General features: G+C 50.7%; 1 protein-coding gene across 1 annotated transcript; it reads left to right on the forward strand.

Annotated features, from left to right (window-relative positions):
• Window positions 1-90: 90 nt before the first annotated feature.
• On the forward strand, window positions 91-1,380 carry PURG (purine rich element binding protein G; the record flags this gene model as incomplete). The annotated part of the gene is made up of 1 exon (XM_084204619.1): window positions 91-1,380. One exon carries the CDS (start codon window positions 91-93, stop codon window positions 1,102-1,104), a length of 1,014 nt encoding a protein of 337 aa, XP_084060745.1. The 3' UTR covers window positions 1,105-1,380.
• Window positions 1,381-11,888: the final 10,508 nt, after the last annotated feature.

The following is an 11,888-nucleotide window of genomic DNA, read 5'->3' on the forward strand; positions in this document are numbered from 1 at the left end:
GGAGCCGCTGCCGAGGAGCTGAGCAGGCCCCTGGTGCTGATGTTGTCATCTGTGTCTCTGTTGTGTATTATTTCCAGCTGATTGGTAAAGATGGAAAGAGGGAGAGGAGGAGGAGGAGGAGGAAGGAACCTGGGAGGCTCTGGCCTGCACAGGAACATTTATTCCCAGTCCCAGCAGCAGTACCACTACCCGGCCTCCTCCCAGGGGAGCTGCATGGAGATCCAGGAGCTGGCCTCCAAGAGGGTGGACATCCAGAAGAAGCGGTTTTATCTGGATGTGAAACAGAGCTCCCGCGGCCGCTTCCTGAAGATCGCCGAGGTCTGGATAGGAAGGGGCAGGCAGGACAACATCCGGAAGAGCAAGCTGACCCTCTCCTTGTCGGTGGCCGCCGAGCTGAAGGACTGCCTGGGGGACTTCATCGAGCACTACGCCCACCTGGGCCTGAAGGGCGGCCATGGGCACCGGCACGAGCACAGCAACGACAAGGAGCAGCATCCCCGGAGGCGGCCGCAGCACCCGCCGCCCTCGCCCCCGGCCTCCGTGGGCTCCGAAGAGCCCCCTCACAGCGTGCTCAAAACGGAGTACATCGAGAGGGACAACAGGAAGTACTACCTGGACCTGAAGGAGAACCAGCGCGGGCGCTTCCTGCGGATTAGGCAGACCATGAGCAGGGGACCTGGCATGATGGGCTACTTCGGCCACGGCTTGGGACAGGAGCAGACGATCGTCCTGCCGGCGCAAGGCATGATCGAGTTCAGGGATGCTTTGGTGCAGCTGATTGAAGAATACGGCGAGGGGGACATAGAGGATCGCCGGGGGGGAGGTGAGGAGCCCCCGGAGCTGCCCGAGGGCACCTCCTTCCGAGTGGACAACAAGCGCTTCTACTTCGACGTGGGATCCAACAGGTACGGCATCTTCCTGAAGGTAAGTGAGGTGAGGCCGCCCTACCGTAACACCATCACAGTTCCCTACAAAGCGTGGACACGGTTCGGGGAAAATTTTATCAAGTACGAAGAAGAGATGAGGAGAATTTACAACAGCCATAAAGAGAAAAGAATGGATGCCAGAGGGGACAGTGGTGAAGAGCAAGAGGGTCTGGAATAGAGTGCATTGGACGATTAACCAAACAAAGCAAGCAGAAATTGGTGAGAGGGACTGACCTATAGTAATTCCAAGTTGCCCCAGTTTTTTGTAAAGTCCTTTTCTGGTAGTTCTTGCTAACTCCAGTACATAATGTTATAGGAGTCTGGTTATCACGTTAAACTATGCCCAAAACGTCTCTGTGTGTCTTAGGAAAGGACCAACCTCCCGAGTCCGTATGAGTCAGCTGCTTCGAGTGTTGGAGACTGTGGAAGTACGAGTATCAGCACAAACGAAATCCGGCACCCTGACCTTTAAATAGTCTAGAAAAGGCTTGTGTTGCACTTAAACACGATACAAAAGTACCCCCGCCCTGAACCTTACCACGAAATGTATCAGTTTCTGCTTATCACCAGTTTGTCAGGACTGCCTTCTGCCCGTGCCCGGTCCGAAGGCCGAGCAGAATTGCCGTAGAGCATTCATGGCAAAAATCAGCTCCACGTGAATCTCTGGTCTGTGTGTGAGGAGGGAGAGAGGTTTAAAAGTTGGCATCTCCTGGTTATTGAGTTGGAAACGATAGTCTGTTTATGGGTAAAGTCCCGATAACCCGTCAGACCTCTGTCACGTGCCGGTGAAGGGCGGAAGATGTGTCGTTCATCCCGTAGTTTTGTGCTGACCAGATCACCTGAGTATCCCAGGACAGCGGAGTGCTCAGCCTTCTGAATTAATGGCAGTGAATGATAACCCATTCCTCATCTCCATGTTCTGCCCGTTAGAGGCTGGTGATCTTTTTCTTTTTTTTTTTTTTTTTTAAATGCATTTTGTCCGAAATTTCAGAAGGTATTTTTGTATTAGGCGTCCCAGCAGGTGGCTGTGGAGCGGGTGTTGGGAAGTGGAAGGAATGCCGCGGCTGAGGCTCCCGGCTCCTCTGCCAGATTGACGCGGTTCGGGATGTGACCTGTGCGAGGAAAGCCTTTGGGTGTTTTCCTCCTCCCGCCATGGGAAGACCTTTGGGGTGTTGGGTGCGCCACTGGATTCGTGTAGAAAGGCATCTCTGTCACGCTCGCCCGTGGCGCGTTACGGGAGCTGTGGTGGATGCCCCGTTGGGTTTTCTGTTGTGCCGGTTGTGGGTGGTACTGGGGAGACAACATCCGCGCCCTGCCATCACCCCCTTCCCCCCCAGCTCGGAGCTGGAGCTGTCCTGGAGCGGCTCCAGTCCCGATCTCGCCTGCCTGCCCCAAGGTTTCCCTGTCATCCTGGAGTCTTTGTGATGTAATTTTAAATCTCGTGATATTAACTCTCTGCCTAGAGGGAGAATGTGTGCAATTACCTGGTTGGGAGGTTGATGAAAGATTCTGTGTTTCTTAAAACGGAAAATTTATAGCATAAGGGGCTTGTCCGGCCTTTAGGCAACCGGCTCCTTCCCCTGGAACCAGCAGGAGTTTGAGCTCCAGGTACTTCTAGTAGCACATTGCTCACCTTCAAGATTGTTTTAAGCAGGCATTACCATGTCTGATCAGATATTTGTAATCACTCAAATTGTTTCATTACAGAGTGGCCTAGTGTGCATATGTGGACCGGCTGTTTTTCCATGCAACCATTCCCTGTTTTATTTTTTAACCTTTAGAGAAACATCTTTATCTCCAACCAGACTGTTCACCACTCTGAGTCTGGAGCCACCTGCACACTGCATGGCCACGCTCAATCTGAATGCTGTTGCCTGTTAATGTCATAATGAGAAAGGTTGGGGAGACAGGGTTGGGAACCAAGAGGATAATCTGGATTTTAGTTTGGGTACTAAAACTAGTCAATCTGTTTTCACTTTAAAAAAAGAAAAAAAAAAAGAAAAAAAATAACAGCTTGCACCAAAGTCACCAAAGAACCTTTAGGAAAAATGTTACAGTTGTGACAAGAAGTAAGAAAGTTAATTTCACTGTTTTAGGTGATTCCCCCTTTAAAACCACATATAGCAGTTACAGCAACCAAGCCTTTGGCTTAGTGTCAAAAACTCCCATCCCTTTCTCCATAGGTTGCTCTTTCAGGTCTCTTTTCAAACCTGGAGGAGGTTTCTCGCTCCATCACTCGAGCAGCCAGTGGACCGTGATGAATCAGCGGGCGTTGTGCGGGGTCCTGGTTCATGGCGCTCTCACAGCTTTCGTCCCAATGGTTTTAACAGGTCAATTAAAAAAAAAAAAACACGTTAAAAGAACTCCACATCCTACCCCACGTTAAAAGAACTCCACATCCTGTTACGGTGTGAAACCAGAATTTAGTGAATGAGTCGTTGATGCGTACGTTAGCGTATCGCTGACTGCTGCTGCCCGTCACAGTGCCTGAGGTAAAAAATTCACTTCTAGTCCAACAAACCGGAGCTATGAATGTACGAACTCTTTACGCTCTCCTTCCCGTTTCTGTGTGTGCTCGGCATCTCCCATCCCTGCCCGCCTTTGCCTCAAGGGATCGTAAAAGCTCCTGGGTTGGAATTAGCCTGAGTGGCCGCATGTATTGTAAGTGCTCATGCCTTCCCTGTGTTCCTGTAGCGTTGGTGAGGAAATTACTCGTGATTGGAAAGGGATGTTTTCTTCACCGTTTCAAAAGATGCAAAAAAGGATGCAAACTTGCTTTCCTTACTGCTGCCCATTTTTTAAAAAACCCCTTTATCTTTTGTTAATGGATTGGCCTTCCAATGCCGTTTGTTTGTTCTAAGTGTCACCCAGGAATCCAGCGACGGCCAGCCTGGGTTCTGGCACGCAGGTATCCCGTAGGATCCGCTCATGCATTTACTCCCCTGGCACGGGATGCACCTTAGTATCCAAACCTGGCTCGGGATCTTCACGTTCATTGCCGATCACTCGTGGGTAGAGCAGCGGCTGCGGGTTTCCGTCGCCGCGGGAAGCACCGGTGTTGGGTTGGGGGAGGACGGCTTTCCAGGTAATGGGAAGCGGATGTTGGGCTGGAGGGTAGTAGGGATGCACATGGAGTGTAGCAATGCAAGACTTGAACGGTGAGATTCGGAAACGGGTTCCTTTGTATTTTTGGCAGTGCGTCTTCAGCTTCCCAGAGCAGTGACCACGCGGGCTGCTGGTGCCCAGGGGGGCCCAGCGAGACGCTCGGGAGCGCTGAATCCCCGATGTGTTTTAAATGTTCGTTCCTGACGCCCTGAAACTGCCATGTCCCTTAAACTTGAGAAAACACAAGCTTATTTGCACTAGAAAGAACGGCCAAAAACAATCCTTAGGAGGACAGGGTGAAGAGCACCGGTCTGAACCTCTTTTTCTCATGAGAGAATTTCCTATTCAAGCCCTCACCTCTGTTTCGAAATTGTATGGTCCCGGCAGAAAGTCTGTCAGTTGAATTATTAAATCCTAATGCACTTTATATTGTGTAAATAATGCTAGGAGCACATTTCTGCTCCCGCTCCGGTAAGGGGATGCTTTGGTAACGTAGTCTAATGCCGAGAGAAGCCGTCTCCTGCATGCACACGTGTCTGTTAGAGACCTGTTGATCCTGCTCGGTCCAGCTCCGCTCGTATGTTAGAGGAGGACAGGCGCTGTATTGAGGATCCTCTCAAACCACCAAGAGTGGGATGATGATTTGGTTTTTTACATTGCAATGTTGCAGAGCTGCTGAGCGCCCTCGGCTCCGCCGTCGCAGCGGCTCCTCGTCCCTTCTGCAGACTGGGCCCCCCGTGTTGCTGTCGAGGCTTAAAGCCGAGCTTTGCGCTTGTAGTCTTGACAAAGCCAAGTCCAGCAGCTGCCTCGTACCCGGCTTTCCCCGCTGCTGGCGCAAAAGGCGGGGTGGTCCCTGAAGAGCTTATCCCGGATGGAAGGGGCTGGGGGCTTCCCCTGCCTTGCAGCTGGGGGGACGTTGTGTTGGGTCCGGCCCACGGAGCCGGCTTTCCTGGGAAAGTACAGAGCTATGGAAGGGCTGGGAAGCGTTTTGCACTGGTGTGAGAGGGCGACCCGGTGAAGCCCTCCCTCATGGGCTCCCTGCGTGCAGCCTGGATGGACGGTGGACTTTACCCAGCAAGAAGCTGCAGCGGTTATTGGTATCTACTCGTCGTCGTAAGTGTTTCTTATCTGTATCCGATATATACCGATTCATATCCACGTATAGGCATTACTATATTTATGTGAGTATATTGTAGCCTGTAGTAGCTCGTAGCGAAATAACCTTATTTATCTGAAGTGCAGTCTGAGGAGGGGACGTCTGCTCCCGCCACCGGTCTGGATAAACGCGTTATTCCACCCAGGGTTGGGTGCGAGCTCCTGGCCGCAGCCCTCGGAAGAATCCTGTAGGTTTTCAGCAAGGCTGCGAGGGAAAGCGTGGTTAAAAGAAGACAAAGCTCTTCCTTGGAGGCGTTGTTGAGGCGAGGTGAGAGCTGTAAAGAGGCAGCTGCCGGCCACGTCATGTCTCCGTGCCATTTTACAACCCCTGGCTCTGCAAATCTGTACTGCCATGTTCATAAAATCCCAAGCAGAAGTATTATAATCACGTCCTTTGTAGAAAAAAGAACCCCCGAGCAATTACCAAAATCAATGTCAGCACTTTTTTTTTCAGCTACAGATGTCCTAGTCTGATAATTGCATCATTTTTTTCCCCTATGGCCTATTGAAGTGACCTAAACTCCCAGGGAAGGGAGCTGCTGGTGGTTAGGAAGCCTTCTGCTTGCGTGACTTGCAGTCCTGTTTTCCAATTCTAGTAATTTTTATAGTAGAAAGGAGTTTATTATTGTGTATTTTTACTGGGCAGATTTTGCACCAGGTCAAAAATTATCTAATAAGCCTTTTCAGTTTCATGGTATTCCCACTTTTGCTGCACATACACTAGATATACGCTATTTATGAAAGAATTCCTGAAGAAAATTAGACCTTCTGTTTAATTTTCTATGCTGCTTACTCCAAAATTAAGTTGCCCTTTATTTATAATGACTTAACGTGTTGTGATGTCTAAAATTCACCTTTTCCCTCCCACCCCTCCATTCCTTTCAAGTAAAGGTTGTGTTTGAAATTAAGAGTTTATTCAAGAAGGAGTTGAATTAAAGGCTGCAGCATAAGCTACAGCCAAGCGAGGCTGTCGTGGCCACGGGAAAAGAGCCCCAGCTAGGGGACAAGGTGCTTCTGGATTTGGGGGATTTGGAAAAAGCTAAAGCCAGATCTTTTGCTGTTCTGTTCCTCCAAAACCTGCGGAAGCCTTCATGGGCTGACATCAATTTTTCTTCCTAATATTTTGTCAGCCTGTGTTCAGTTCCCCACCTGCACCTCAATAAAGGCAACAGTATATATAAAGCATCGAGGTGAAGTAAAATATCAAGAACTCCTGATAGATGACATGGATTAAAAATTGGTTTTCCAGAAATGTCAGAGCGTAAATTGAGGTTTTATAAGCCGGATGTCGTTTTGGCATTTCTGTGATGGATGTAATTGGATCGCTCCTTCCCCGTGCGGAGGGAGGCGTCACGCGGAGCCCGAACCCGCAGCCTCGGGGCTCTCGTGTGCGCCAACTTCTGGAAAGGTGCAGGTGCCTGCTGGCTTCTCACGTGTGGTGAATGTGGTTGTGTTCCTACCGGCCTGGCCTCCAGGGGCCCGGCTGCCCCCCCCAGTAAAACCATCATTAACGACTCGCTAATTCATCTTCTTAATTGCTAGGCTGAACAGAAACGCTTGGAGTGCCACATGGAAATTGCTAGCTCTGCACAGAGCCGAAACTTAATAAGACATATTCCATCTTTTGGGGGTTTTAGAGCCATCCAACACACCAGTATTAAACTGGGAGGGGCAACGGCTCCTGCCCTGGAGGTCTTGGTTGGGCACGCGCACAATCGGATGGATTTCTTGACCGCGGTGGGGGAAATCCATCCGGCAGGCGGGAGTTTGCATCCGCCCTTGGTCCCGATCGTTTGCCACGCAGAGATTAATTGGAGGCAAAGATGGCCCTCGGTGGCGGCTGCTGGCAGCCGGAGAGAGCCGAGGCTTCGTGCCCAGCCCCGCTGGCACAACATCTGTGAATTCATGTGTGGGCACAAATGAACGCAGAGGCGAGGGAGAGAGGAATATTAGAGATAGATATGCACGGGCATATTGCAAATACTCATTTCCCCCCTGTTTCCAATAGGTCCTTCCCTTGGAGACATTAAACAGACTATCTGTCTGTTCTGTTTCCCGTATTGGAGATGATCAGCGTGCAATAGGAGCGAGATGGGTTTCACAAGCAATATCAACATACTCTACTACTAACCTTAAATCTTTACACTGCAAAGCGCGTGCAATAGGATCTGCATTTCAAAACAGCAGAGAGTATGTGGGATAAAAGACACGGGTTAACCCCAGGCTCTTACAAGTATTCCCATCTGGTCCTTGTTGGGAGCACATGTTGTTGGCACAATGCAGAGGGAGAGGGGGAGTAAGAGCAGAGATAAGCGCTTCCCACCGAGGCAGAGGAACGAAAAGGCAGGAGGGGGCGGAGGGAAGCGAGGACAGGATGCGTGCTCCAGGGAATCATAGAGCACGGTGACAGTTGTATCCGTAGTAGGAGAAATAGGCAGCGCCTTCGGCACTGGAGTCCCACAGAGCTGGGGAAGGAGACACAGGGCCTGGATCCTAATGCTCTACTCCCCAGAGAGCAGGGTGGTTCTCTTGGGCTGCTTCTCCTTCCTCTCTGGGATCGGTAACACGCTCTGCAAGTGTCTAACCTTGCCAACAAACCCACCGGGGCCAAGCGTGTCTGATGGGTGGAGTTACTGCTTTTACAGCTCGCTCTTGCTGAGCTTGCCCAGGAATACAGGCAGAAGCTCAGAGGAGCACTCAGTTGTTGGTGGCCTGTAAGGTTTGCTGGTGCCATCCCAACTTACGGATGCTTGCGTGTGCTTTTCACCGGAGCCTTGCTCCGCACGCTACATCAGCTGCCTCCCGCTCCAGGAAGGAGTGATGGAGTGTTGTGGGAATCCATGGGGCAGCTGCTCTTTTCCATTGCCAAGGAAAGAGGTTGGTGAAGGCTGGAGGGGATCAGAGGGGAAAGAAAGTGGCTTTCAAGAAGCAATCTCATGCCTTTGCAAAGGGGTTTGTATGGTTTCTAACAAGACTGTGCGGATGATCACCACTTGTACCGCCTTTGCTTTCCTGGCCTGCCACTCTGAGGTCTGAGGTGCAGCAGGGGTCAGTGTCAACAGCTGTTGAAAGCTGTGCTTTGAACCAGTGAAGTGCTGGAGTAATTGCCTGGACTCTGGGAAAGCTGTCAGTGTGTGGAGCTGGGCCTCCTGATAATGGAGATGGGATGGCTTTGGCTTTATCCTGCCTGTGCCTGTATTCTCCACCACTAAAAGGCGGTGGATGACACCTCCCTGCCTCAGAGGAGTGCAAGAGTTCTTGTGATGATCTGATGCTGATCAATACTGATGGTATCCGAAAGCCAGACAGGGAGAAGTTTGGGGTGAAATGTAATGTTTGGAAGGTTTGGAACCTACCTGACTCTAAACTTGAATTTGCAAGTGCAAGGGTGCCTCTAATGGTGCATTTCAGGGCCGGGTACAGAGCAAAAGCATCCATATTTTTCCCAAGTTGAACAACCTGGAAAAATCTGTTATTTCAAATCTCCCATGCTGGATACTCCCAATTTCCCTCCCTAAGCTATTTCACCCTACTTCCTGTCAGATACTTTTCCTGCTGTCCAGTCCATGTGTCCCTTGCTTCCATCTAATTCTTTGCTCTTTGCCTTACAGGCCATGCTCTCCAGAGGAGTTATAAAAATAGTTTGGTTTCTTCCCTTCTGCAGCTCTTACACATAATTAAAGGCTGTTGTCAGGTCTCTTCTGCATCCTTTCCAAAAGAAATACAAAACCTTCCACCAAGGGTAATTTTTAGCCCTGGTCATGTTCTTGTTGCTTTCTGATGAGTCTGTTCAAACACAAATGTAGGGAAAGCACAATAAGTGACAATATAAGCTCCCTGTGCCAGCATGTTTGGAAATACAGGTTTTCCCTTATGTTCCCAAATCTCCCAGGATTGTGTGTGAAGAGTCACAGAAATACTGGCATGAATTTCCCCTCAGTAACATTTTTAGTGCGAGGAGACCTGAGAGTTCTGTGTAGGTGCAAGGAGAGAGAAGCTCCTGCTGTCCCACAGTGTCACCACTGCACATGAATGTATGATGTACATTCATCCCAGCAGCTGCCAGAAGGGCACATGTGTCAGGCAGCTATTCCTTGCCTCCTCTTCCTAGGGAAAAGGCTGGGTGTGCCAATGCAGCCCTGGTATTTTGAACATAAATCAATTATCCCTGCTGTTCCATGTCCAAGGGGGATCTGGAGCACGTTGTGTGCTGGCAGCAGCGGCCCCGCCGGCTTTGAGCACGAGAGCAAACCTCAGGGCTCCCCGGGAGGGAGCCCAGCCTGGCCTTGGCAGCGCTCCCGCCGCTTCCCTTGGCAACTGGTGCTGAGCAGGAGGAGCTGCTTTGTCTCTGCAGCTTCCCCCTGGACCTGTGGCTGCTTGGCAAATTGTCACTTTTGCTTTGGGCACCGAGGAGGTTGCTGTGCTGCTGCCTGGTTGGGAGGTACCTGATGGAAAAGGAGAGTCTGTCTCTCTCTCCCAAGAAGCTGGCAGGGGGAATCTAAGGCCAGAGGCCTTTGGCTCTGGGAGAGAGGTCATGGAGCAGTGCTCTGGAGTAAATGCAGCTCAGTGTGCAGTCAACAGGTAGATGTGTTTTCTGTTTGGGTTGTCTTCACCACAGCTGCTTGTTCTTTCCTTCTAGATGTTGGAACACTCCTGAGATCTCTATAGGGCTGCTTAGAACTGGAATCTGTGAGGGAACTGAGCTGCCTCCAAGGACAGTCTCTCTCCCGAGCCTCCAATAAACATGGCAAAGTGTTTGAAAAGTGGAGCATTGTGCTGGTGGCACTTTGAAAGGAGTTTTCCCAGGCAGATGTCACAGCAGGGATGAGGAGAGGCTACTGACAGAACAGAGGGCAAGGTTTTGATCTAGTTCTTGGCAGTAGGATTTATCCTAGATTCAACAACTCAGTTAATATGCACATTCCTGTAGTAAGTGATGAACTTTTTAAATTTTAGCATTTTTAATAATCTCCCCCATCCTGGTAAAATTAGGGAAAGAGCTTTTTGGTGGAAATGTTTACCTGTAAGCTGAGAATAGGCACTGTGTTTCACAGGGTGAACCAAACTTGCGTGCCTCTTACCTCAGAGCATATCCTTTAAGCTGACATTATATTTCTTGCTCCATCTGGTTGCAAAACATCAAGGTCACTAAAGCAGCACAGGCAGAAAGCCCTGTAGGTGTTTATATGGCTGAGTGCATAGGGACATTCTCCTCTCACTTTGCTGGCAGGGCCTGATCCTGCTTGTGTTGTTCCTTTTCCCTGCTGGATCACCAGGTTCGTGTCCTGTGCATGACCTGGCTTGAGGGCCCTAAACCTCTTTTTTTTCTTACAAGTTCAGCATCTTATTCTTAAGCTTTCCTTATGAATCCCTCTGGAAATGTTGTGCAAAGCCCAAATGTGCCTTGGTTCCCTCCCTCACCGTGCATTTGCTAGCTGCTGCAGCCAATGTAGGACAAAAAGGTGTGGAGCTGGCTATATTTTTCCCAGACAGTCGTTTTGCTCCGTGTCTGTTTTGGTGTGTTTTGGCCTCAGCCATTCCAGGGATCCTGTTCCACAGCTCTCACGTGCTTCTGCAGCTGTTGCATGGCTGGTGGGGCTCTGGCAGACGTTACCTCTAGGCTGGGGCAGATTCTTGGGGTGAAGCTGCAGCAAAGCAGGAGTTATTTTACCCTGCGGCCAGCCATTCCCTCAGGGATGGCTCCCGTGTGGAGCAGGGCTGCGTGGAGCAGTTACCTGGGGCGGATCCGGTGCCATGCTGGTGGCAGACTCCGAGCAGCCGGCGCGCACCATCTCGCTTGTAGGCAATGTCTGACAGCTTCCCCAGGGATGAGCTTTGCTGCATCTGCTGCAAGTGCTGCTCTGAGCTCAGGCTCTTCCTTCCCACCACAGCTCAGTGGCATGCCTGGATCCTTTGTTATGTGTAACCTCCATTTGGTTTCTTTGAGCAGTGCCAGGATTTCATTCTCCCCAGGACATTTAAATGGGGTGCAGAGTAATTAGAGTCGCTTTTCTCTGCATGTGTAATAGCAAACGCTTCCAAATCAGTATGGGAATCGACCCAGGGGTTTGATGTGGGTTTGTAAATTCAGGCACGTGGGAGGAGCGTGCCCACAGCAAAGCATGAAGATGTGGAGATAAGAGCTGTGCCTCTGCCAAGCTCCTGTCTACTCTCTTACAGTCCTGTACTGGCTCCGGTTGCTGCAGCGGGAGCCACCAGGACCGGGGGCCACCAGAGCCTGCCCATGGGACCTGGGTCAAAGCGGCAGCAGACACCTGAGCTAGGCAAGGGACCGCCACCCACAGGTACTGTGTGTCCCATTACAGCTCAGAGGGCAGGTGTCAGCAGCTTTGTCCTGGATACTACAGGAGCCCAGCTCTTTCATCCATCCTCTTCTGCCCCTGGGATTTCACCTCTTTCCTGGCGCATCCTCTCTGGAGAGCCTAGAGGCGTGCCGGTCCTGGGATCAGCGTGTGCCAGCCTGCAGTGTGCACGTAATCCTGCTGCATCCCGGCCCCCTCTCCAGAGCAGCATTTACTGCTGATGTCAGCACAGTGATCCCTCAGCGCTGCCAGGGGTAACCCTTTGAGCTAACCACTCATAAGTTCCTTCTAGCTGTCTTATTGTTAAAAAAGAAATGAAAAAAAGAGGAGGAAGGTGCTGCAGTCGCCTGATGAACATTTTCATGGATGCTGCCAGCTT

Source organism: Fringilla coelebs, assembly GCF_963513975.1.
Source record: "Fringilla coelebs genome assembly, chromosome: 4".
NCBI classification, from domain to species: Eukaryota; Metazoa; Chordata; class Aves; order Passeriformes; family Fringillidae; genus Fringilla; species Fringilla coelebs.